At 36.5% G+C, this 22,224-nt stretch overlaps 5 protein-coding genes across 7 annotated transcripts; 2 read left to right on the plus strand and 3 right to left on the minus strand.

Annotated features, from left to right (window-relative positions):
* The first annotated feature begins 3,587 nt into the window (after positions 1–3,587).
* Positions 3,588–5,970, plus strand: LOC129237977 (2',5'-phosphodiesterase 12). Of its 2 annotated transcripts, XM_054872989.1 has the most exons (7): positions 3,848–3,960; positions 4,017–4,147; positions 4,198–4,458; positions 4,514–5,194; positions 5,269–5,551; positions 5,602–5,753; positions 5,808–5,970. In XM_054872989.1, the coding sequence occupies exons 2-7, from the start codon at positions 4,130–4,132 to the stop codon at positions 5,919–5,921; spliced, it is 1,509 nt and encodes a 502-aa protein (XP_054728964.1). In that variant the 5' UTR covers positions 3,848–3,960; positions 4,017–4,129; the 3' UTR covers positions 5,922–5,970. The 2 variants fall into 2 exon arrangements, with proteins under 2 accessions (XP_054728963.1, XP_054728964.1); XM_054872988.1 differs by having other exon boundaries at positions 3,588–4,147.
* On the minus strand, positions 5,967–6,972 carry LOC129237978 (NADH-quinone oxidoreductase subunit B 2). The gene is made up of 2 exons (XM_054872990.1): positions 6,893–6,972; positions 5,967–6,767 (listed from the first exon to the last, which is right to left on the minus strand). The coding sequence occupies exon 2, from the start codon at positions 6,745–6,747 to the stop codon at positions 6,067–6,069; it is 681 nt and encodes a 226-aa protein (XP_054728965.1). The 5' UTR covers positions 6,748–6,767; positions 6,893–6,972; the 3' UTR covers positions 5,967–6,066.
* Positions 6,973–8,935: 1,963 nt separating this feature from the next.
* Positions 8,936–10,692, plus strand: LOC129236972 (uncharacterized). Of its 2 annotated transcripts, none has more exons than XM_054871307.1 (2): positions 8,936–10,011; positions 10,068–10,692. In XM_054871307.1, exons 1-2 carry the CDS (start codon positions 9,101–9,103, stop codon positions 10,525–10,527), a joined length of 1,371 nt encoding a protein of 456 aa, XP_054727282.1. In that variant the 5' UTR covers positions 8,936–9,100; the 3' UTR covers positions 10,528–10,692. The 2 variants fall into 2 exon arrangements, with proteins under 2 accessions (XP_054727282.1, XP_054727283.1); XM_054871308.1 differs by having other exon boundaries at positions 8,936–10,008.
* Positions 10,603–14,778, minus strand: LOC129236974 (NADH-ubiquinone oxidoreductase 75 kDa subunit, mitochondrial). Its single transcript, XM_054871310.1, has 9 exons — positions 14,649–14,778; positions 14,243–14,434; positions 13,841–14,172; positions 13,548–13,784; positions 13,026–13,489; positions 12,634–12,965; positions 11,218–11,584; positions 11,034–11,161; positions 10,603–10,972 (listed from the first exon to the last, which is right to left on the minus strand). Exons 2-9 carry the CDS (start codon positions 14,426–14,428, stop codon positions 10,808–10,810), a joined length of 2,211 nt encoding a protein of 736 aa, XP_054727285.1. The 5' UTR covers positions 14,429–14,434; positions 14,649–14,778; the 3' UTR covers positions 10,603–10,807.
* A 2,366-nt stretch (positions 14,779–17,144) lies between these two features.
* On the minus strand, positions 17,145–20,141 carry LOC129236973 (membrane-associated progesterone receptor component 1). Its single transcript, XM_054871309.1, has 3 exons — positions 19,502–20,141; positions 17,560–17,712; positions 17,145–17,502 (listed from the first exon to the last, which is right to left on the minus strand). The coding sequence occupies exons 1-3, from the start codon at positions 19,851–19,853 to the stop codon at positions 17,309–17,311; spliced, it is 699 nt and encodes a 232-aa protein (XP_054727284.1). The 5' UTR covers positions 19,854–20,141; the 3' UTR covers positions 17,145–17,308.
* Positions 20,142–22,224: the final 2,083 nt, after the last annotated feature.

Below are 22,224 nucleotides of genomic sequence, written 5' to 3' on the forward strand. Positions count from 1 at the left end.
TAAATTAAATAACTGAAGATAGACACCTCCGCTTATGCGCTAGGATTCTCCTCGGTAGGTGTCTATTGTGCAAATATAAGGAACAATAGTCTTAGCAGTTACTCAGCTTCGGCAACCATTTAAAAGTAGAAAGTACGAATATATACGATTGTTGTTTCTGACGAATTGCTAATCCATTTTTCGAGATTGCTCAAAAAGTGCTAGAAAAAAAAAACACAAACAGCAATGAGTCCGCTAAACCTTTTTCTACAACTGTTTTGTGACTAACACCGAAAAATACGGGGAAATTTGTACATATAAACAGAGAAATGCATTTTGTAGAAGGTAGTCAAAATGAACCTTTATGTATAAATTTTTTAAAATTGTTAACCGTATCGGTTGTTTATTCCACCCGAACAAAAATACTTCTGCGTTAATTAATTTCTCTCCAATAACCCTTAATGAAGTTACCTGTAAAGAGAATGTTTAAGGGGACCCCGTGGTCTAGAAATGTCAAAAAATTGATTTTTTGTTTTTTCGATATTTCGAAAGTATAGGCTTTTAAGAATATACTGTGAAATTTTCATGCGAAAATTCCCAATATTATAGCTTCTACAGCCCATTAAGTAGGTAGAGAGCGGTCCGCGCGCTCCTGTCCCTCAAACTTTAAACTCATTTATCTTGAAACGACTTTTTTCGGCACGGCGGGGATGAAAACAAAAAAAAAACTATTCAACCGAATCACTTGAAATTTGGATATGTTGTTCACAACATGTATCGCTATCTTGGGAACTAGAATCATAATTTTATTTAAATAATTTCCTATTTTTTAAACTAAAAAACTAGTGAAAAAAACCGATTTTACGAACTCTTTTTTCAAAAGTGCGCCATTTTGTAAATTTTTCATTTTTTCGATTTGTTCTAGTTCCGACCATAACTGCACTCTTACTGCTTAAGAATCTTCTGGAATATTGTGTTTCAGATGAGTAGAAGTCTCGAAATCATCTCCGCCGTCCAGGTTCGATTTTTCGGGAGGGTCATCTTCAGCGGCATTTTTATAATAATAAATATTGTTTCAAAAGTAAAAAAAATTTTTTTTGTATGCTCAATAAACGTACTAATAAGCCCGAAAAGTTGAAACATCATTTTTTAAGTTTTTAATGGCAAAAAGAAATCGTGAAAATAGGTGAAATTTTCGTGCTCTAGACCACCGGGTACCCTTAAGCTGCTAACAACAACAGATTCTTAAATTCACCCACTTTCAATATCTTTAACTGTATGCCCGGAATAAACCTACCGAAAAAGTAAGGTAAAGTTTCCGATATTGTCTCGTTATCACTAAACTGTGAAGCATATTTATGTACTCGCGATGCTCAGAATCGTCAGAGAGTCCATTATAGGAAGCGGCGTGGCTACGTCATGGGGGTTTTGTCAGCAGGATTGTGGCTGCTCATGTCACATATTCTTACCCTCTACATGAGCAGTGACTGCGTAGAATTTTTCGTACTTATATCATCAGCACAATGTTGTTTGGCGTTTAACCTACAACAATATTACGAACGCAGTTGTGCCAAGATAACGCAGCTATTGCTACCGGCTAGCGATTTGAGGGTCTTGAGGCGGTTTCGTTGTCGTCGACTTGGATCTTTAATGTAGTTTGACCTCTTTCGTCCAGATAGTAAATAGGCTCGCCATGCATTTAGTGGTGGAAAGTTGGAGATTCCGCACAGTGAAGAAGCGAAAAACTGGCGAGATAGTCGTTCACTTTGGAATACATCCATGTCATTGCTGGACGCCATCATCAGGCAATCGCCAGCATAGAAAATCAGTGAAACCTCCTAGAGAAGTTAAAAAGCAAGGGGACAGGACACCACCCTGTGGCGGTTTAATTCGAAATATGACTGGCGAGTGTCTGCAGGTTTTGGTTAAGCCACGATCTGTGTTTTCATAGTAGTAAGTGCTGTGGTAGGACCGTGCACTTCACGGAAACCATGCTGATGTGTAGCTGAGGTCAGGTGTTTCATAAAGAATCGGAGTAGGTGGGCCTCAAGTGTCTTCACTACTGGAGAAAGGAGAGTTATCGGTCGATGAGACGCTCTTTGATGGACGGGTTTCTCAGGTTTCAATAGTGGAACCACTCTCCCGGTTTTCCACATATCAGGTATGGCGGGAGTAGTCAAGGACAAATTGAAGCTCCTCGTGATATATGCTACTCAACCAATTCCATTAAACTTGTGGTAGCCGTAAAGGCTGAAGGCGCCAGATTGAGGGTGCTTCACGTGGTCACATACCCGCATCCACTTCGGGACCATCGTTGGGTCAGATGCCAGCCGTGAAAAATTTGCTGCATAGATCTGATGGAGTGACGAAATATGAAGGGTAAGATACGGTACACTAGACAGGTCTAGTTTATTCGGGCTGAAGTCTTTGGTCGGGAAAAACCCGAGTCATTCCTGGAGCCTTTCAGCAGGGATGAAGCGAACTGCAGCAGCAGCGATCACCTTGCGGAATGCGCGCTCGCCTACCGCTCACATCAGTGGTAATGAGAACAGCGGCGAAGGTATCAGTGGATTCAGCTATAATAAAGTTAATATTGGAGCGGTGATTCGCGGAAATAAAATCGGCGGATTTTTCGATTGAAACGATAATGGGTAAATTGTTCGAATCAAGATATAGCATAGATCAGAAAGTTATGTTAATAATCAGACCAGCGCTAGCAACTTTAATATCAGGCGAGCTGCTGATCACAAGGCTGTGTCTTCCGAATTCGCTGTGTCGTCATGCTCCATGAATAAACAAACAAAAGGAAGGGGAATTACTTGTTTGTGAAGAGAAATAGTAGAGGAAAGCAATAAAAACTATCAAACAAGAAATTATACACACACATTCTTGAAAAACGCAAAAAACCTGCATTTGGAGTATTTATATTCATTTGTACTTTCACAATTAAACTTGCAGCACTTTGTTTTCATTAGTGTGATTAGTTAAAATCTCTAAAAAAATATTGCCAAGTTATTCACTGAATTTTCAAGAATATGTTTTGTATTGGAAAGGAGCCTGACGTCAGACCTGTCAAAATCGCGAAAAATAAAATAACTGTTTTGGGAAGGCGCCACCTTCCGTATTCAATTCGCAATTGGGTCCGTTGTGGCAACGGATTTGACTCACAACAAGGTATATCTTATGTGTATTTCAGTTGGAAATATTCTACTTTTGCCATACGGTAAGTGCGGCGAAAATGCCAACTGTTTAAAGAAGAACAATTTTGTATCGCTCAAATTTCTATCGGTGGTGTTCTTTATTATATCAAAATAAAAAGAATTTAAATAAATTGAGTCGCTTCAAATGCACGCTTATCTTTTCAATAAAATCTTGAAAGAGTATAGAAAAAGTCCAAGTTGTCCTGAAAAATGAATATGCGTCCCGATCTCGAAGTTATGGCTGCACCTTATTTTTATAATAGGTATATTTCACAACCAACAAAAGCCTGTTTATACACAACGAAATATAATATTTGCTTTCACGACAAGAAAATCTGTTTTTTGTTTTGTTTATATGTGTCAATACTTTCATTGTGCCACGACATTACGTTTTACACTCACAACAGTCAAATGCGTTGACGCAACGTACCCATTGTGACAGCGCTATAAAATGTCAAGATGTGTGAACGATTGTTCGTTCGACTACATCATCTCGGACTTGCCCATCTTTAATGCAAACGTTTTGGGACATTGTGACAAAGTGATTTCAATGCTCGATGAACTTACGACTATTTTCTTTAAGACTTGGATCAGTTAATCCCCTAGTTGGGTTAAAGAAAAACACAAGCTTTTCAACTTTATTGCAAACATCGCTTGTTTCACCTTTTGTGATTTGGACTTTAACTACCCGAAAAGCGTGCTCCCATAGAACTAAGTACAAAATGGATAATGTTTACTTTCGACATAATGGTGACAGCCAGGATCTCCACATAAACTTTCGGTACACTAATAAAGAATTGCGAGTGGATAGAGATTTTAACTTTTGTCGTAAATTAGATGAAAATATAGACAATGCTCTAACCCGGATACGAAATAATATAGAAAAAGAACTGAGTAAAAAGGTCAAAAAAAGCAAGAACAAGACAGCAACTCAGTTAAATGAACCATCAATGCCTCTCCATGGCGAGGTATGTTAACATGATTTTAATCAAGTTAAATTAATCTAATTTTTATTTAGATTTCTGTAGAAATTTTACGATCGGACCTAAATGAGAAAGTCGAAAATATGACCTTTTTAAAACTCTTGGATGAGAAGCTGAGTTGTTTGAAAATGCGGATAATAGATAAAGACTTTCAGATACTATTGAATACGCCATGGGTATTAAATCTAACCTTACCTTCAAGTATACTGGCTGGCTTTAGAGTATATCCGAGCAAGGTAGAACTACAGTTTGCAAATCGAAAGCATAGTATAGGGAAATGGTATAAGGCTAAAATGGTAATTGCATTTGCTTAAATATTTTATGTGAATTAATTTATTTCATTTTAAGTAGCCACCAGGTGGGGACTTAGTGAGGGGCGCCGATTGGAAACATTGCGGCGATGGATTTCACTACGACACCACTAACGACGATGTAGATTGCTTTCTCAAGTTTGAGCTAACGCCTGGCAATGAAGGTGGCCAATATGGTCCTTCTGTTGAACAGTTTACTAAAAAGGAAATACAAGCCGGACCCGGGCAATGCCCGTTTGAAACGAGACACTGTTTTACCAAAAACAAATTGAGCGGTGATCGTTTTCGAGTTTTGTCGTATAATATACTCGCTGATCTATATGCAGATAGCGACTATACTCGTAACCATCTTTTCCCTTACTGCCCACCATATGCATTGAAAATTGACTATCGCAAGCAGTTATACTTAAAAGAAATAATTGGTTACAATGCGGACATAATTTGCTTGCAGGAGGTTGATTTGAAAATATTTGATTTAGACCTGATCCCTATTTTGGAATCTGATGAACTTGACTATAATGGTGTGATTGCTCAGAAAGGAACTTGTGGCGAGGGTGTGGCAATATTTTACCGCAAGTCGCGTTTTGAGATATATAATAAATACGAACTAAATATTGGAGAAGGCATACGTAACCTTCCACAATTCGCAGAATTATGGAGTAAGATTGAAAATAATAAGAAGCTCGTGGACCGCTTTTGCGATAGGTCCACCACACTCCAGGTATGTGTCTATAACGTTAAAATATTTGTAACATTTGCGTTGAATATTATCTTCTACGCATGATACTATTTAAGGTGGTGGTGTTGAAGTGCAAGGACAATGGTCGATATTTCCTAGTAGCAAATACCCACCTTTATTTCCATCCAGATGCAGATCACATACGTCTTTTACAAATAGGCTGTGCAATGATTTACATTAATCATGTATATCAAGATGTCGCTAAGAAGCTTAGCTTGTCAGAAAAACGACAGTTATCGGTGCTTTTTTGTGGCGACTTCAATAGCGTCCCAGAATGTGGCATTTATAAATTAATGGTAGAAGGAACAGTGGGAGAAAATTGTGTCGACTGGATTAGTAGTAAGCTATGAAAATATGGCATTCGATGTCTTCTTACATTTTCTTTTCAGATACCGAAGAGGCGGTACAAAATATCACGCTTTCACAACCATTTAACATAAAATCCGCTTGTGGCACACCCCCTTACACCAACTACACTCATGCTTTTGCAGCCTGTTTAGATTATATATTTTATCAGAGTGATTGCTTAGAGGTTCAACAGGTAAATTTTAGCACATTTCCGCTTAATATAAATATATAACAGTTATGTTTTTAGGTTGTGCCACTGCCTACAGAGGAGGAGTTGCAATGTCATACAGCTATACCGTCAGTGGTTTTCCCCTCAGACCATGTCGCACTGGTTGCCGACTTAAAATTTAAGTCTGCTTAGTAATGTTTTACTTCGACAATATTGTGTGCAATAAAAAAATTCTGGTGTATGTACAATAGTTTTATTTTTAAAATTTGAAATTCAAACAACTAGAGTACGACTTTCTTTTACTCGCGAAATTTACACTAAATATACTACGCCATTTTTACTTTCTGTACCACATTTGCAATGTCTTCATGCGCTTTACTTTCTTCTGTAACTGGAGGACACCGTACATGAGCGCTTCAGCCGTTGGTGGACATCCCGGTACATATATATCTACCGGTATAATACGGTCACATCCTCGAACTACAGAATATGAGTAGTGGTAATATCCACCTCCGTTAGCACAGCTACCCATGGAAATAACCCAACGTGGCTCAGGCATTTGATCGTAAACCTTACGGAGAGCTGGAGCCATTTTATTAGTAAGGGTACCAGCGACAATTATAACATCTGCTTGACGGGGAGATGCTCGAAACACAACACCATAACGATCCATGTCGTAACGTGGTGCAGCTATGTGCATCATTTCAACAGCACAGCAGGCTAATCCGAAAGTCAAAGGCCATATGGAACCTTTGCGTCCCCAATTCAATAGATCATCCAATCGTGCGAGTGACCATTCCACCATATTCGGTTGATTTCTACCAAACGCAGAAGGGCTTTTCTTTGGAAGTGGGTTATTCGGGTCTACTACCGGCATGGTCTGCTGCTGCCGCAAAGCCAATGTATTGATTGCTGGTCCAAAAGCGCCATTAGCTCCAAATAAACCACTAGGAGATCCAGTGGTGCGGACCAGCACATTATGTGTTTTGTTTACCAGTGCAGCAGCGGAGCGTAGCATTTTGTCTTGTATTTCGAGTCCTGTGTAAGACGCGAAAAAGTAAAATTTTTAATTCACCATATTAAATAAAACGAAATCAGTAAATTCGAATCATTTCAAAAAATTTTAAAATTTAGGAATATAATCAAATAAAAATTTGCTGAACCTTTTTATATAACCCGACTTTTTCACCTTAAATTGAATGGAAAACGTCCTACTGTCAAAAGTGATTTTAATAAAGTATCGGTATGGCTGAATGTCATTTAATTATCGATACACAATTGATTAATATGAAATTTGGAAATTGAAAATATCGGCAGATCATGAATAAGAAGTGAGAAGAAGAATAAATGTTAAACAATTACTGCTGTTGTCGTTCTGATACAGAATACATAGCATAACTCGATTTAACTCTTTTTAACGTTCCCTTATCCACTGCAACAAAAAGCTAGACAATTTGTTTTTGTTTAATTGAGGCGCAGTTAAAAAAAAAATCCAACTGATTTTACAACACATATTTTATTTATAAAAAAAGTATTTGCCCCCTTATTTGTAAATGTCAGTATTTGTGTAAACAAGAGATTTGTAAAATCTGAATTTATTTTCTTCTATACTCTTATACTTTTTAGTTTGATTTAATTTTTGCGATTTGATTAGATCTATAAATCGATTATCAAATTGAGGACAACTTCCTCAACATAGTAAGTTTGTTAATAATTTCGTTTTTTACTTCCGTTATTATAAAACACTTTTTATAGGTATTATTCCTAGTGGGCTCACTTTGTATGATTTGCTCTTCGTTTTGGCTTGAGAAAAAGTAGTTAATATTGAACTACATACGTTTTTTTATTTATAGAAGTAGTCAAGAAAATATAACTTCATACTGACTACTAAAACTAAAGAATAATGCGGTAATTCACTCTCAAAATTTTGTATTGCGAGTTGCGTAATTCTAAGGGCAATTGAGAAGTAAATTACGACTGAGAGAGCGAAAAATTTGACCACACTGTTGGCTGTTCGGTCTTTTTTGTACACGATTTTGAAATAAAACGGCTCACTAATAATTTTTTTACACGAAATTTTCGTTCTTGCTCGGATCTCAAAACAAAAAAAGGTTATTTAAACAAAACATAATTGCTAAAAAAACGTCTTATTAAGCACAAAAATTTTCGTGCAAGATATGAGCAATGAATATATTTCAGAACTAGCCATATATCGCGTGTAGCCGGGTAACAAGTATTGTACAAGGTGGCACAAAATTAATCATTCAACTTTGTTTTTGAAATTGTGGAATATATTATCAATTTTACCACACTTCTGACATTTTTTTTGCATTATTTTATTTTGCAAAAAGTTGGGTGCAAGCAAACAAATGGCAAATTAAATTCGGAACAGTTGTTGATAAACACAAAGCTCTAACTCAAGTTTATGGTACAATGTGAACATCACATTAAATCGGGTTTTCTGGACAACAATCCATAATTTAATAAAAATTAGCAAATGATTTAAAATATTTTTTAAAATATGATTTATAAATGTTAACCTCTTACATTAACTTCTGAGTAAAAAAAATTAAAATTAATTATTTCGCTTATTTGCGTTATTTGCAGTTGCAACTCGTTGAAGACTATCATGATTGCTGTAGTGCGTTTTGATAAATCACCTTCGGTGAAGTAATTTACCCATCAAAATGTATCTTCACATTTATCTTCTCCCAAAACTTTGGTTGTCTAAGAGTACTGCTTATGGCACTTGTACCCTGTCAGGTTCTCCAAATCATCGTGCTCCAAGCAGGCCGATAAGGTAGAATAAATTAGACATATTTGCTTAAAACTAGTAAAGAAATATTTTAGAAAATTGGTACTCTTCAAATCCATTCTTTTAAAATCGAATCTTTAGTTGATTGAACTTTTTCCTCCCAAAAAAACTTTGTTATGAACCAAAAACCACTGTTTTATTTACTGAAAATAGAAACTTTGATTTTTGTTAGGTGTTTTAATTGTTTTTTTAATTCTTCGACTGATGAATAGACTATTTTATAATTGAACTAATGCCGCCCTTTTTAAAGCGGCATAGCTAGACATCCCTTAAAAGTAAAGAGAAAATATGAGAAATGATGAAAAAATTATTTTTCTTAAATCATGTAAATCGGGACCAATTTAGTATTTGCATGAAATAGCATCGCTTTTCTACGCGTTTGGTTGCGTTTTTCTTTAGAGCTATTAATTATTTGTAGAGTTTGCAACTCTACAACAGTGCACTTAATATTTCCTCTTCCGTCAGTTTTTCGGACATAAATACGGTTGGGCTATTTTGAAAAGTAGGAAAGGAACTTTAAAAAAGACACATCGAATCTGATAATTTCGTTTGAGAAATGCAAAACCAAGTTGAACCGCTTGTGCAGACGATGACGAGCTTGACGGAAGCTTCTTCATACGTTACTAGACAAGACATATTAAATTTTCCTTTTCCGTACAAATTGTGGCTGGTTGTCCACATGGATTTCTGTGACTTTTTGCGTTGGAATCGAGACGGAACTGTAATATTGCTCGATTTAGTAGCTCTGGAAGATTATTTAAATTCCACGCGTTCTATATTTAAAATTAAAAATCGTTCTACATTTCTGGAGCATCTCGAGCAGTTTAAATTCGATAGATTGAATGCCACGCCGGAAGCGGAAGAGGACTTGCTTTTGCAGTATAAAAACGAAAACTTCCAGCGACACCGTTTGGACCTTTTAGCGAAAATCCGTCGACATACCTATCAACTATTGGGTAATATTGAAAAGACGGACGGCATTTGTGGCACGGAAACTGCTGCCCAATTGCAACAAATGTCTGAAGAACTGAAGTACCGCCAGGTAGCTGATCGGATGCTGGGCGATTTATGCTTTATGTCACATGGCGGTCTGTCGAAAATCCAAAAGAGTCGACTACGTTTCCAAACAGTTTTGGGTTTCCAAAATGAAACACGCATATTGGAAGAGAAGCTACAGGCTTCTGACGAATATGCGGCTATACAGGCTCAACAACGCAGACTTAAATCAGATGTGCTTGGACGTACGAGCATTGGAGCAACGGAAGAAGAGCAGGTCATAGAACTGCCTGTTGATTTATTTGAGAATCCACATGATTCGGTGCTACATTTGGGAGACGACTTCCGACCAGAATATGCGGGGTATTATGGAAATTGCAGCAAAGATCAGGTCTTACATTTCTTTGGAGATTACTTACCTATGTACGAAGATGGTTCCATGGAAGTAAAGAAAATTTTGGCAGAAATGTGGTGCGATTGCGTTAATATTTGTTATTTAGAAAATTAAATAATTTAACGTTTTTCAGTCCTACTAATCAGCACACCATTTCCTCGAACAAAGGGCAATTGTGTATGCCGGCTCAAATTATTGATTCAGACTATAGTTTAACATCGACATTGTCTGAATCTATCTCTCAACAAATTGTACCCACATTAAACTTGTCCTCAACTTTGGAACCGATTTTTAAGAACGACGAGGAAGAGGATGTAAATAACCACTTACTTAATAACGACAATAATGGGAATATTTGTAGCTTGGGAGAGACAGAAGCCGAAATTTCCATGGATGAGTTCATAAAATTTAAAGCAAATATAAAGGAAGACATAAAAATTAATTGTGCTGAATCAGGTAAAGATTTTCCCCAGATGCCAGCGGCAGTGAAAATGGAAATCGCCGACGAATCAGACTCGGAGAACGAAGCCAATTTCCGCAATTTCTTCAGTCAATATCGTGCTTCCTTAAATTTACTATATGAACGTCATTGATGGGGATGGATACATCAAAACATACATTCTTTCTTTTTTAATTACCTAGTTTTAATTTGAATGAAACGTTAACGATTGTTATAATATTTAGCATTAAATTGTTGGTATCTCCTTTAATTTGAAATATATTCGCTTGGATCACAGCGTGGATAGATAGACAACAAATCGTTCCTTCTAATTTTTGAAGGAACAAAATCCAGCACGTTAAACATTATGATTTTTAAAATTATACTACTGATTTTTAGGTTATGTATTGATTTTATCATTAAGCGTTGAATATTTAGCAAGCTGCTTGCCTTTGCTGTTGTTCTTTTGCCTCTTCCCCGGCTACTTCACGAATGCATCTAGCCATTGTTGGCGAAGCTCGAGAAATCGGGTCAGTCATGAAGTATTCTTGCAATTTCTTTTGCTTTACATCTACTTTTGTATTATCAATTGACTTCGACTGAAAAATAAATAAATTATACAGAGAAAATAATCAAATGTTAAGGGCATTTGAAACTTACAACACTCAACTGCTCGCTTAAACCACCAAATGTTGAGGCTTCCAATTTTCCAAAACGTACCAAATGGGGCGCTATATCTTCAATGCGATTTCTCAATTCATCCAAATTATCATAAGGCAAAGGAGTGCCTATAAATAGTTTTTATTTCAAGGTTTTCCTATGCATTACCCAATTTCAAACCCACCTAGAATTTCAGACAAAGCCCTCAAAATCTTCCAGTCTTCACGCGCCATTCCTGGAGGTGACACCGCCACTAACGTTTGTTGAGCACGACCTTCTGTGTTGACATAAATTGCTTGCTTTTCAGTATAGGCAGCGCCGGGAAGAACAGCATCTGCAATTGATGCGCCATTATCGCCGTGGTGCCCAATATAAATAACAAAGCAATCTTTGGGTAGCTTTTCACGAGTCACTTTTCCGGCGTCAGCACCGAGTAGTATGAGCACTTTTGGCTGCGTTTTTAACGCAGCTTGAATGCCCGGCTGATAACCAACATCAAGAGCGCCAGTTTGGCCCGCATTGTTCTGTAGAACATTAAATGAATTCCAGCCCTAAAAATGCAAATAATTATTATTCACGGCATGTAATTGTCTTCACTGCTCTAGATTGTATTTATTTCTATTGGAAAATAGTCATATTTTTTCCCACATGGAGCCAAATGGCCCCCTAGAGAAATCGGAACGTACCTTTAATGTTTCTCTGATTAGACCGCGAACTTCATTTACCAAGCAAAGAGGCCTTTCTTATGGCCTATTAAACTATTAAAGAACGCGATGCTTTGTATCACCCCACTATTCTGAAATGCTCGGTGCCCACTCGAGACATGAAACATCCTTCGTTGCTTCTTGCTCTTATCTAGCCAATAAAACTACTACAGTTTGTGTTTAACTACTATTCAGCGGATCCTATGTCCAGTGTTCACAGAATATGAGAAAAAAGGAACATCTTATTTTGAAAGTTGTAATACTGATTACTTTAAATGCGTCAACTAAAATACGTTGGTATTAAGATAGAAAGTTAGGTTAATGTCTATTGTTTACGAAATGGGTTAGATTGCGTTTGAATGACGTAGGGAAATATTAAAAATTTACTTGTAAAATGGCGCATCATCTTCTGAAACTGTAAGAAAACTACGAATAAATTCGATAAAAGGAAAGAGTCTTTCGTGCAATTTTTGAAACGCGGCACTCTTTTCGACACAAAACATTAGACTTTTTGTAGGAAGCAATTGAAGACAAATACTACACGAATCTTCCAGTAGCAGTTGACGCTTTCAAGAACGAAATTGGGGCTGCCATCGATAAAGTACAGCCCCGTTACAGTCCAAAATGGATGCAGTTGGAAAATTGGGTTCGTCGTATGAGCCACTACAACGTTAGCCGCGGAAGTCATTTGAATGAAAATGTGATTCGTAATTAACCGTAGTAGTGCAATTCTTTTAAATACCCACATTGAAAGGAAATTATTCGTTTCTTACTTAAAGCTATTTCAAACATTAGATGGTCCACCCTGTATATATACACAGCTGATTCTGTCCACATCATATCTCGATTATGGAATTTAGAAGCAATAACACACCCTATACCAGTAATAAACTTACTTGCTTGTTAAGTTTTTTACAATACGAAGCCACCGTTGAATGTATGCCAGCTGCATCGGGTCGTTCCAGCAAATCTGCTCCCAGCAAAATAACAGGTTTCTTAGCACTTTCAAGAGTTTTTGAGAAGGGATGTGCGCCACTGCAAATTTGATTAATTAGACTAGCATCTTCTCCCAAGTTCTCATGGTTGTATGACAGATCTATTTTTGGACCAATAGAGGCAATGTTCATTTCATTATTTATGTAAGCTTTACGCAATCGTGTATTTATTAAGGGAGCTTCATATCGCGGATTTGTGCCAATGAGCAGTACAGCATCTGCTTCTTCAAGACCTATGATATTGAATAAAATATTAAATATAAGAAATAAAAAAAAATTTATATATTCCACACCTGCTATAGTTGTGTTGCAAACATAGTTCGATCGTAAATCTGCACCAGCGCCTTTAATGTTGCAGCTCTGTTCGGTGCAAAGAGTTTCAGCTCCATTACGGTTTAATAGATCTTTAAGAGCTACAAGCGATTCTACATCAGCTAGTTGGCCAGCCACAGCCGCCACGGCTCCTTTTGCATTTTTGATAGCTTTAGCAACAGATATTAAAGCTCCCTCCCACTCTACGGCTTGCAATTCACCATTCGGCATTCTCACCATGGGAGCGACCAAGCGCTGCCGTTTTAAGCCATCGCATGCAAAACGGGATTTATCAGCGAGCCACTCTTCGTTTATATTATCGTTTTCACGTGGTACAATTCGAAGCACTTCGTTTGTACGTGTGCTTACTACAATGTTGCTGCCAACTGCATCCAAAACATCAATACTGCTAACCTTGCGAATTTCCCATGGGCGAGCCACGAAACTATTTGAGAGATAATATTTTATTCACATTTTATATAATTTTATGTCATGTGTAGTACCTATATGGCTTGTTTGTCAAAGCTCCAACGGGACATAAATCTATAACGTTTCCAGAAAGCTCAGACAGGAATAACTTTTCGACATATGTTCCGATTTGCATGTCATTACCACGTCCAGTCGTACCAAGATCTTCTACACCTGCAACTTCACAGGCAAAACGCACACAACGTGTGCAGTGTATGCAACGAGTCATAATTCCTTTGACAAGTGGACCGAAATTTTTATCCTCTACCGCTCTATGTAAAAAAATATGATCTACATGGTTTATCACTAATTAACCACATATTCTTGCCTTTTGCCACTATGGTTAATGTCAGTGAATCGGGAACGATCTGATCCAAACGCCATTGCCTGATCTTGAAGATCGCATTCACCACCTTGATCACAAATTGGGCAATCCAGAGGATGATTCATAAGTAGAAATTCCATTACCCCTTCCCTAGCTTTCCTTGTCATTTCGGAGTTAGTCTTTATGCGCCAACCCTTCATAACTGGCATGGCACACGCTGCTACTGGCTTGGGACTTTTTTCAACTTCCACAAGACACATGCGGCAGTTACCCGCAACAGACAGTCGTTCGTGATAACAAAATCGAGGGATTTCCACTCCAGCAACAGCACATGCCTGTAAAATCGACAATACATATATTTAGTTCATATTTGCATATGCCTTTGTATAAAAGGTGTAAAATCACCTGCAGGACAGTTGTACCGGGCAAAACCTTAACAGGGACATCATCCACAAACACTTCGATTTTTTCGGGTGCCTTGGCTGGAGCCTGCGCGACCACAGCGCTAGTGTGAACAGCTTTACTTGCGATCCGATGTGTAGGTGAACCGAAGCTTCCTTGTAAGACCTTCACAAGCGGTGCACGAAACATTTTTTTCTGCGAGAAATCAATAAGCGATCAATAATATATAAACACATTTGAGTTATTAAACCCTAAACCTCTTCTATTGCCTGAATTACATAAGTCGATACACGGATAAAAAACACGAATCAATTTTGAAAACAGGATTGAGTATTCCCATTGAAGCAATTATCGGTAGCGAATCAAACTGCAAACAGTACAACGAAGAAAGTTCAGAAAAAGTTTTTACCTGAAAGTATTGAAATGTATTCTCCAACAGAAAAAATAATGCCGTCTAAATGTACTTTTTGCAAGGTAGACGAACTAAAATACGTATATCTCCACTGACACTTCTTTGCCGTCCTTACGTCAAAAAGAAACGATTGTAAAGTGTGTTCTTTAGCTCAACGATCGACTTTCTAAAAAATCGTATCAAATTATACATCATATGCTATGTTCACACAGCGCACAATACGTCATCTAAGCATAATACGCTCTCCTTTTCGTAATTTGCTATCTCATTCGTATTCACTTCGCAAAGACTGCTCGAATTAATTATTCGCAATACAAAAGTAAAAAAAGGTGAAGTTGGAGCTGGAACAACAACAACAACAAGTAAACCATAACAGAGAATCGAACCTAACAAACTTTTAATAATAACCAAAAAAAGTAAAGAATGGAATTGGGCACTGCAATGCAACAAAATGTATTAAAAATTCGGTGATATATTTTATAACAACTAAAAAATAATAGTAATCCATGAATCAGTGACAAATCATGTAAGAGAGAAAGGGTAAACAAGTTATTTTCTTTTAGTGAAGCCATTATCACGATGGCGCATTTGCAGTAGCACTTCAGATTTATATGAATATATATATAATAAAATAAAAACTGAGTATGTCGTGTTCATTTCTGCAAAATAACTCTATGCTTATGACCTGATTGTGCTTACCTCGCACAAAATTTCAATTGTCAGATAAAAATCAAGAATGACAGAATACGAGAATTCAGTGTGATGTCATTTCTTCAAATAAACAAACATGAGGGGGAAAAATTATTTGCCAAAATTGCGAAAAAGGTGCGATTTTCGGAAGACGCCGCATTCTGTATTCTGTGCATCGTAGATAAAATTCTGCGTTTTGCCTATGCCCGGAAATTAGCATAACTTATGAAAAATTAGCATTTGCTGAAAGTTTTGTCAAGTGACATTTCGAATACAGCAATACCAAAAGTAATATGTCTACAGATGTATATGTAAAACATATTTATATTAATCGACATAAAAAATTATAAATAGAATGATTGATTGCTTTTTTAAGAAATCCTGATTTCTATATATGATTGTGTGCCTAGCATAATCAGTCTTAAGATTTCTAATTTTGTGTTAAGTATGCATAATCTTTATACTCGTTCAATCAGTCGTTGTTTAGACGTCAACGAATTATAATGAGCGAAGACTGTATTTTTTTTCGTAAACAAACCGCTGCCATAACCCAAGTTATGTCAGCTGATTCTTTCAAATTTGTTCAGAGTGGGTTAACGGTCTGATGCCACACGCCCGCACCACTGGTTACAAGTACATTTGCACACATTTGATATCAATTTGTCCATATTTTTTGTTAGAATTTCTGCATGCTGACGACGTCAGCGCGTTGTCTGTCCGAATATATGCATACCAATACACTCGAATGTAAGCATTATACGTACATATGTACATATATGTATGCCAGTGCTTCTGGAAAGAATTTACGTGTTCGACAGGGATGATAGATTATATGCAAGAACGATAGTATACAAGATTGTGGCTCCCAAATTGGCTGTGACGTCAACACTGTTAATATATGTTGAAACATAAGAGAAATGACTTCTTTGAAGAGTAAGCGAAAGCAATAAAAAATATCAAACATAAGAAATTATGCACACACTTTCTAGGCGCAGCGTCTGATTGCTCATAGATGGCGTTAGTGAGCATATCAAGTTACCATAGAAATGCCATATTTTTTTTTGCATGGGTTCGACACCTGTTTACATCAATCACTGCACATCATCAGTGATTTCATACAGCAACACACTTTTTTCCTTGCGTAATCATGGCTAATTTTGTGCCAAAAAAAGAGCATATGCGGGAAGCTCTTCTTTTTTGCTTTAATTTGAAGAAATCGGCTGCCGAATCGCATCGAATGCTTGTGGAGGCCTATGGTGACAGTGCATTATCGGAAACAACTTGTAGAGACTGGTTTCGTCGGTTCAAAGACGGAAAAAGTCCGGAAATGGCTTGACGAGTGGTTCGCCTCGAAAGATGAAGAATTCTTTTGGCGTGGTATACACAAATTGCCCGAGAGATGGGAAAAATGTATAGCTAGCGAGGGCAAATACTTTGAATAAATTATTTTTTTGCTTTCTATAAAAAAAATGGTTTTTTTTTTACTAAAAAACAGCGGATTTAAGCTTATACACCGTATATGCTCACGTGGTAATGTTATATTTCAGAACCAAGGTATCAAATAATTTAGTCAAGTTTAAAATTAAGTAAATTAACATGTGCAAACAATTCTTCCCTTCGATACTTCCCAAAATAACTTAAATTCAGAATTGATGTTTCTCGTATACACCCAACCACACGCGGACTTTATAAGCAATATGAAAAATCGAGTTTCGCAAGTTCAAAAGCTTATATATGACAAGCACTACACAACTGCTAATTTAAGAGCGCATTCAAAACAAAAATAACGTAGAAAATCATGAGTGTTTTGATAACATTCTGTTTTTTATCTTTCCATCCGTATTGTGATAAGCATATAAACATTTTTCGATAATTTTTCAATGTTTAATTAAATAATTTTTAGTAAATTAAAATTTTTTAAATCTATCAATAGTTTTATGACGAAAAATCCGCGAGACAACTACTATTTATTTAACTTCTTCTTCGGTTGAGTTAGCGACACGCTTTCGAACACCTTCATCTTCAGCATTTGTGCCAGTGGCAGAAGCGGCGGCAGTAGCAATATTTTCAGTGACTATCTCGCTAGAATCTTCTTCCTCATCGTCATAATTGGTCGGTTGTTCTCCTTTGCGTAATAATTTGCCTACCAGATCGTATTTTTCTAAAAAATAACCACTTTATATAAAACTTCTAATTTCTATGCCATATCATTGAGTACCTTTAAATTGCATTTCCCATTCCCGCACCGAATCCATTTCCATAGCATTTAGGTCACTCAAATCATCATACTCCTCCTTATTATTAGGTTCCACATTAAAAGTAGCCAAATTTCGAGAAGCATCTCGCCCAGCGAAAGATGCATACGGTCCACCTGTAGAAAATACATCAATAATAATAATAATAATAATACCATAATATGTATGCATGTAAAGGTGGCCGCCGTAGCCGAACAGGTTAGTACGTGACTACCATTGGGTAGTGTCCGTGATCGAAACCCCGGGCATTAAGTACCTAATAATAGACAACGTTTTTTAAAAATGGAAAAAATTCCTCATAAAAACCACCTTCCGTTCGGATGCGGCATAAAACTGTAGGTTCCTTCATTTGTGGAAAATAACAAGACGCGCTCGAAAAAAAGGAAGAGCTCGGCGGAACACTCAACAAAAGGGGTTTGTATGCATAAAAATAGCTGATTTCTTAGTTGACAACTGATCGACGGATGGCTGAATTTAAAATTCGAATGTTTTGAAATTACTTAGATTTATATACACTACATGCACGTAGGCACATAAATTAAGTTTGCGTTTTGACATCTATTACACAGACACCAGTAGAAGTAATAAGCATAAGCCGTTAATTTTTACTCAAGTTGAAAATTGAGTAGGAATTTAAATCAGAGCCCCACACATAATTACTATGCGTCGCCATTTTTTTGAAAATGTGTGTTTGCAAATTGAGCATATCATACATTTTTGCATACTAAATAATCCAAATATATGCGCATAAAAATGGATCTATGAATAACATTACAGTTGAAAAAAATCGAATTAATTTAAAAAGGCAGACGATCGGCGCAGCTCAATACATTTATCGGAGGAATCGAATTTATATCCGCCCAGGGACATTCACCCCAGAAGCACTCCCAAAAAACTGTTTTTTAAGTTTTCATGTTACCGCGGTAATAGTAATTCGCAAAAGAGTTGCAGGCTGAATTTTTGGAATCTAATTTCAAATAAAAATTTTTCTTTAAACCGAGTTGAAATTTGTCTTACTAATAGAATTAGATTCATAATAAGCGAAGTTTCAAATAATCGGACAATGGATTGTAAAGTAAAAGATAAACGAGAGCAGTGATAATTTTAGGCGGTACATAAATTAACTACAAGCAGGAATTAAATTTTAATTAGAAATAGCAAGTAATACAGAGTATTTTTGTGTCTGCTTCGACAATTTCCGTTGCAAATGCAGATTCTTTAATGAACTTAAAGTGCGCCATTTATCAGAATGAAATTTTAAGCGAAATGACTTGCATTATCTGAAATCTAATCTTTTGTATATGCGCTCAAATTTATTTACAGCACATACTCGTATGTAAGTATATTTCCCGCAGAACAGGTGTTGTCGAATATTTAATACTGATTGAGAATTCAATTAAGTTATTAAAATTCTGCTATACCAATATTTTTTTTAATTTGAAATATAAATGTATTTTAAAAGCTTGTTTTCACTAATCAATACTTTTATTAAATTTTTGAAACAAGCAAAAACGAGATATTTTTAACTTGAAAAAAAGTTAGGTGGGGTTTACCGACATAAACTTGGTTGCAGGGGGATCGCTGAAATAAGTCTTTGGCCGTATAAAAGACGAGCTATTCCAGTACGTAGAACTGAATTAGAAGGAACATAATTTGATTGCTATCCAATTTCCTGCTGAGTATGTGCCACTGCATCACATGATATTATTTACGGCACCGGCCGGCCCTCTTTTACTTTGTGGAGTTTTTTTACATTCAATATTGCCCATACATATGTAGATACACTCATACACTTGCATGCTAATCTGATATGAATATAAGTAACCCTAAAGTTGCAACCATATGTTATCTACACATCTTTGACAAATTGCTCTGCTTTAATTTTACTCCAGACCGCTTACATACCTGGACCGTAGAATCGTTTTGCTTTTGTGGCGTCATATACGCTCCCATTCACTGCAATCAGGATACGTCCATCTGGCCCATTTCCATCATATGCACGCAACTCTTGTATACTAAAGTCACGTCGTAATTTTGGAAGTTCAGGCGCCGGCGGTAAACCATCGCCCGATTTGCCTCTGGGCACCTCGTAGCGATCCTTCACTATTTTGTAAAACAGAAATACAATTACAGCTACAAGTGCCAAATTAAGAGGGCTGTATATTATCTCCTCCACTATGCCCAGCAATATTGACGAGGATATTTCATCGCTGGCCACTTTGCTACTAGTGTCAGCTACTCCTGCGGACGCTGCCATCTTTTACAAATAATACGTGGTTTTCTACTTTTTACAACGCCTAACTCGAACTTTGATCTTGAGCCCTTGCACCACTGACCCTATCGTAGCATTCGCTTTATTTAACTGTTTGTGTTTGTCGAATCTTTGCAGTTGCCTCGCGTTCGGCGGATTTCGTAGCAAATCGTAAAAGTCGTATGAAAATTTTTTTAACGAAAATGACAGAAATTTCAATGCACACTCCCGAAGAAATATAAATAAAATGCGTTGTCTTAAAGTTTGTGTTGACGTTGAAATCTATTGCCACAAGATGTCGGTTTCAATTTTTATCGCTAGATGACGCTGCTAATTTTCACCCAGTGTTGTCAAATACTTTTCTAAATTTATTTATTTAAAAATGGGTATTTTTTGTGGCATTTTTGGTATTGTAGTCCTTTATTCACATAAGCAAAAATGTGATACTTATCAATGTGATGGTATTAATTTTGATTTAATCAGCCGAAAATGTACGGTTTATCTGCTTACTTTGGTAAGCAAATCGCGTCAAATGAAGTAGCGGTTTTCAGAAGGCGCCACCTTCTGCATCCCATCGGATGTAGGATTAAAATACATTACCTACATGGAAAAAATACAAAATTGGGGGTGTCAACTCATATATTAACTTACATATGCATACCGGACTCAAAATTGTACCGAATTTTTATATCGAAAAGAGAGTGAAATTCTGGAAGTCCCTTTCGCCACTTCCCAGAGAATATTCTTCAATAAATGTGCTTTAAGTCTGTACTCGCTTTCGTTGTATATGTAATTTTTCTTTTCATTATTTGTTTTATTTTTTAGTTTTCAGAGTTAGTTAGAGTAATTTTAAAAAAGACAAAGCCGATTTTATTTTTAAGTAAATCATATGTAGTCAGTTTAAAGCCTTGCTTTACTAATAGCGTCTGCTATTGCTTTACAAAAAAACAAAAAAATCAATTAGTACTATCAAACACACATTTTGGAGTTTACTGAGCTCGATGTTTACTTGAAATTATTTACTTGTTGTGCTTGGTAACTAAGGCTTTGACAATTTTTCAGTTAAAACTCAACTTAACCTAGAAAACGTAGAGAGGTGTAGGTTTTAGATTCCTCAGTTTACTTTGTCAAAATAACGTATGGTGGTGTGTTTGACTAAATAAATAAGTAAGTACAAAAAATATGGCGCTGAGATATTACGAAAGCATTTCTTTATGGTCGGATTTGGTTCAGATTCGGGATTTGCCTTTTCACCTAAAGTGGCATGCTTTTCAAGGAAAAATATATTTTACATAGGTATACCCATAAACCAGCCGGGAGGCGCTGTGGTAGATACATAGATATTTATAATCGTATTTATGATCCGATTTAGTTTATACTCGGGGTACTACTTAAAAACAAATTTTCCTGGAGCAACTGTACTCTCTAGATGTAATTTTATAGAGATCATATTAATGGGTCGATTTAACCGGTGGGGGTTTACGTTTTATATTTTCCGAATAAACCTATTAAGGATATATGACTAGGGCGTAACAACTTGATAAAATGACTTTTGACACTGCCCGAACTAAAACGCTCAGAAGTACGTAGTAACGAATACAAAAAAAAAAGTTATATAGGTATGGTATGATAGAATAGAGAAGACCAAGCTGGAATTGAGTTCATGTTGTTTAGTGACATAAGAAAAAATTGTGTTGGGCAACAAAATTTGTTGAGTTGATTACGTTTTTTTCAGCTAAAAAGGCTCTTAGGGCGGAGGAGTCGTGAGTAGCATCTATTATGTACTTATATAAAACAACAAGAATTTTCTGAACTAGTATTCACTCTTTTACTATACTACTTAAAAAAATGTCCAAATGTTCGTGTAAATTTTTTTTTTTTGCCTAACTTTAACTCAGTACTACTGATGATTTTGTTCTAATTTCGAATTTGCAATGGTAAAAAGGCTGTGTCTAATATCTAATATTCCGAAAAACCTTTTTGAAGTGAAAACTTCTTTAGAATCGTTGGGAGTGATTTGAGAAAAAGTGAAACGAAAAAAGCGACCCTCTTGGCTTCGAAGCGTTATATTATATGTTGATATAAACGTAGCGACGAAATAAATAACTTTTACTTTTTCTTGTGATTCGAACCAAGGATTTTGGATCGGAAGCTCACATTGCTAGTCGCTCGGCTACCGCGCCATACTGTCGGCGCTGGCCTAAAAGTTATTTAGTTACGAAGCGTTATATTATATGTTGATATAAACGTAGCGACGAACTAAATAACTTTTAGGCCAGCGCCGACAGTATGGCGCGGTAGCCGAGCGACTAGCAATGTGAGCTTCCGATCCAAAATCCTTGGTTCGAATCACAAGAAAAAATTTTTTTTTATACAG

The sequence above is a fragment of the Anastrepha obliqua genome, chromosome 2, assembly GCF_027943255.1.
Source record: "Anastrepha obliqua isolate idAnaObli1 chromosome 2, idAnaObli1_1.0, whole genome shotgun sequence".
Classification (NCBI taxonomy): Eukaryota; Metazoa; Arthropoda; class Insecta; order Diptera; family Tephritidae; genus Anastrepha; species Anastrepha obliqua.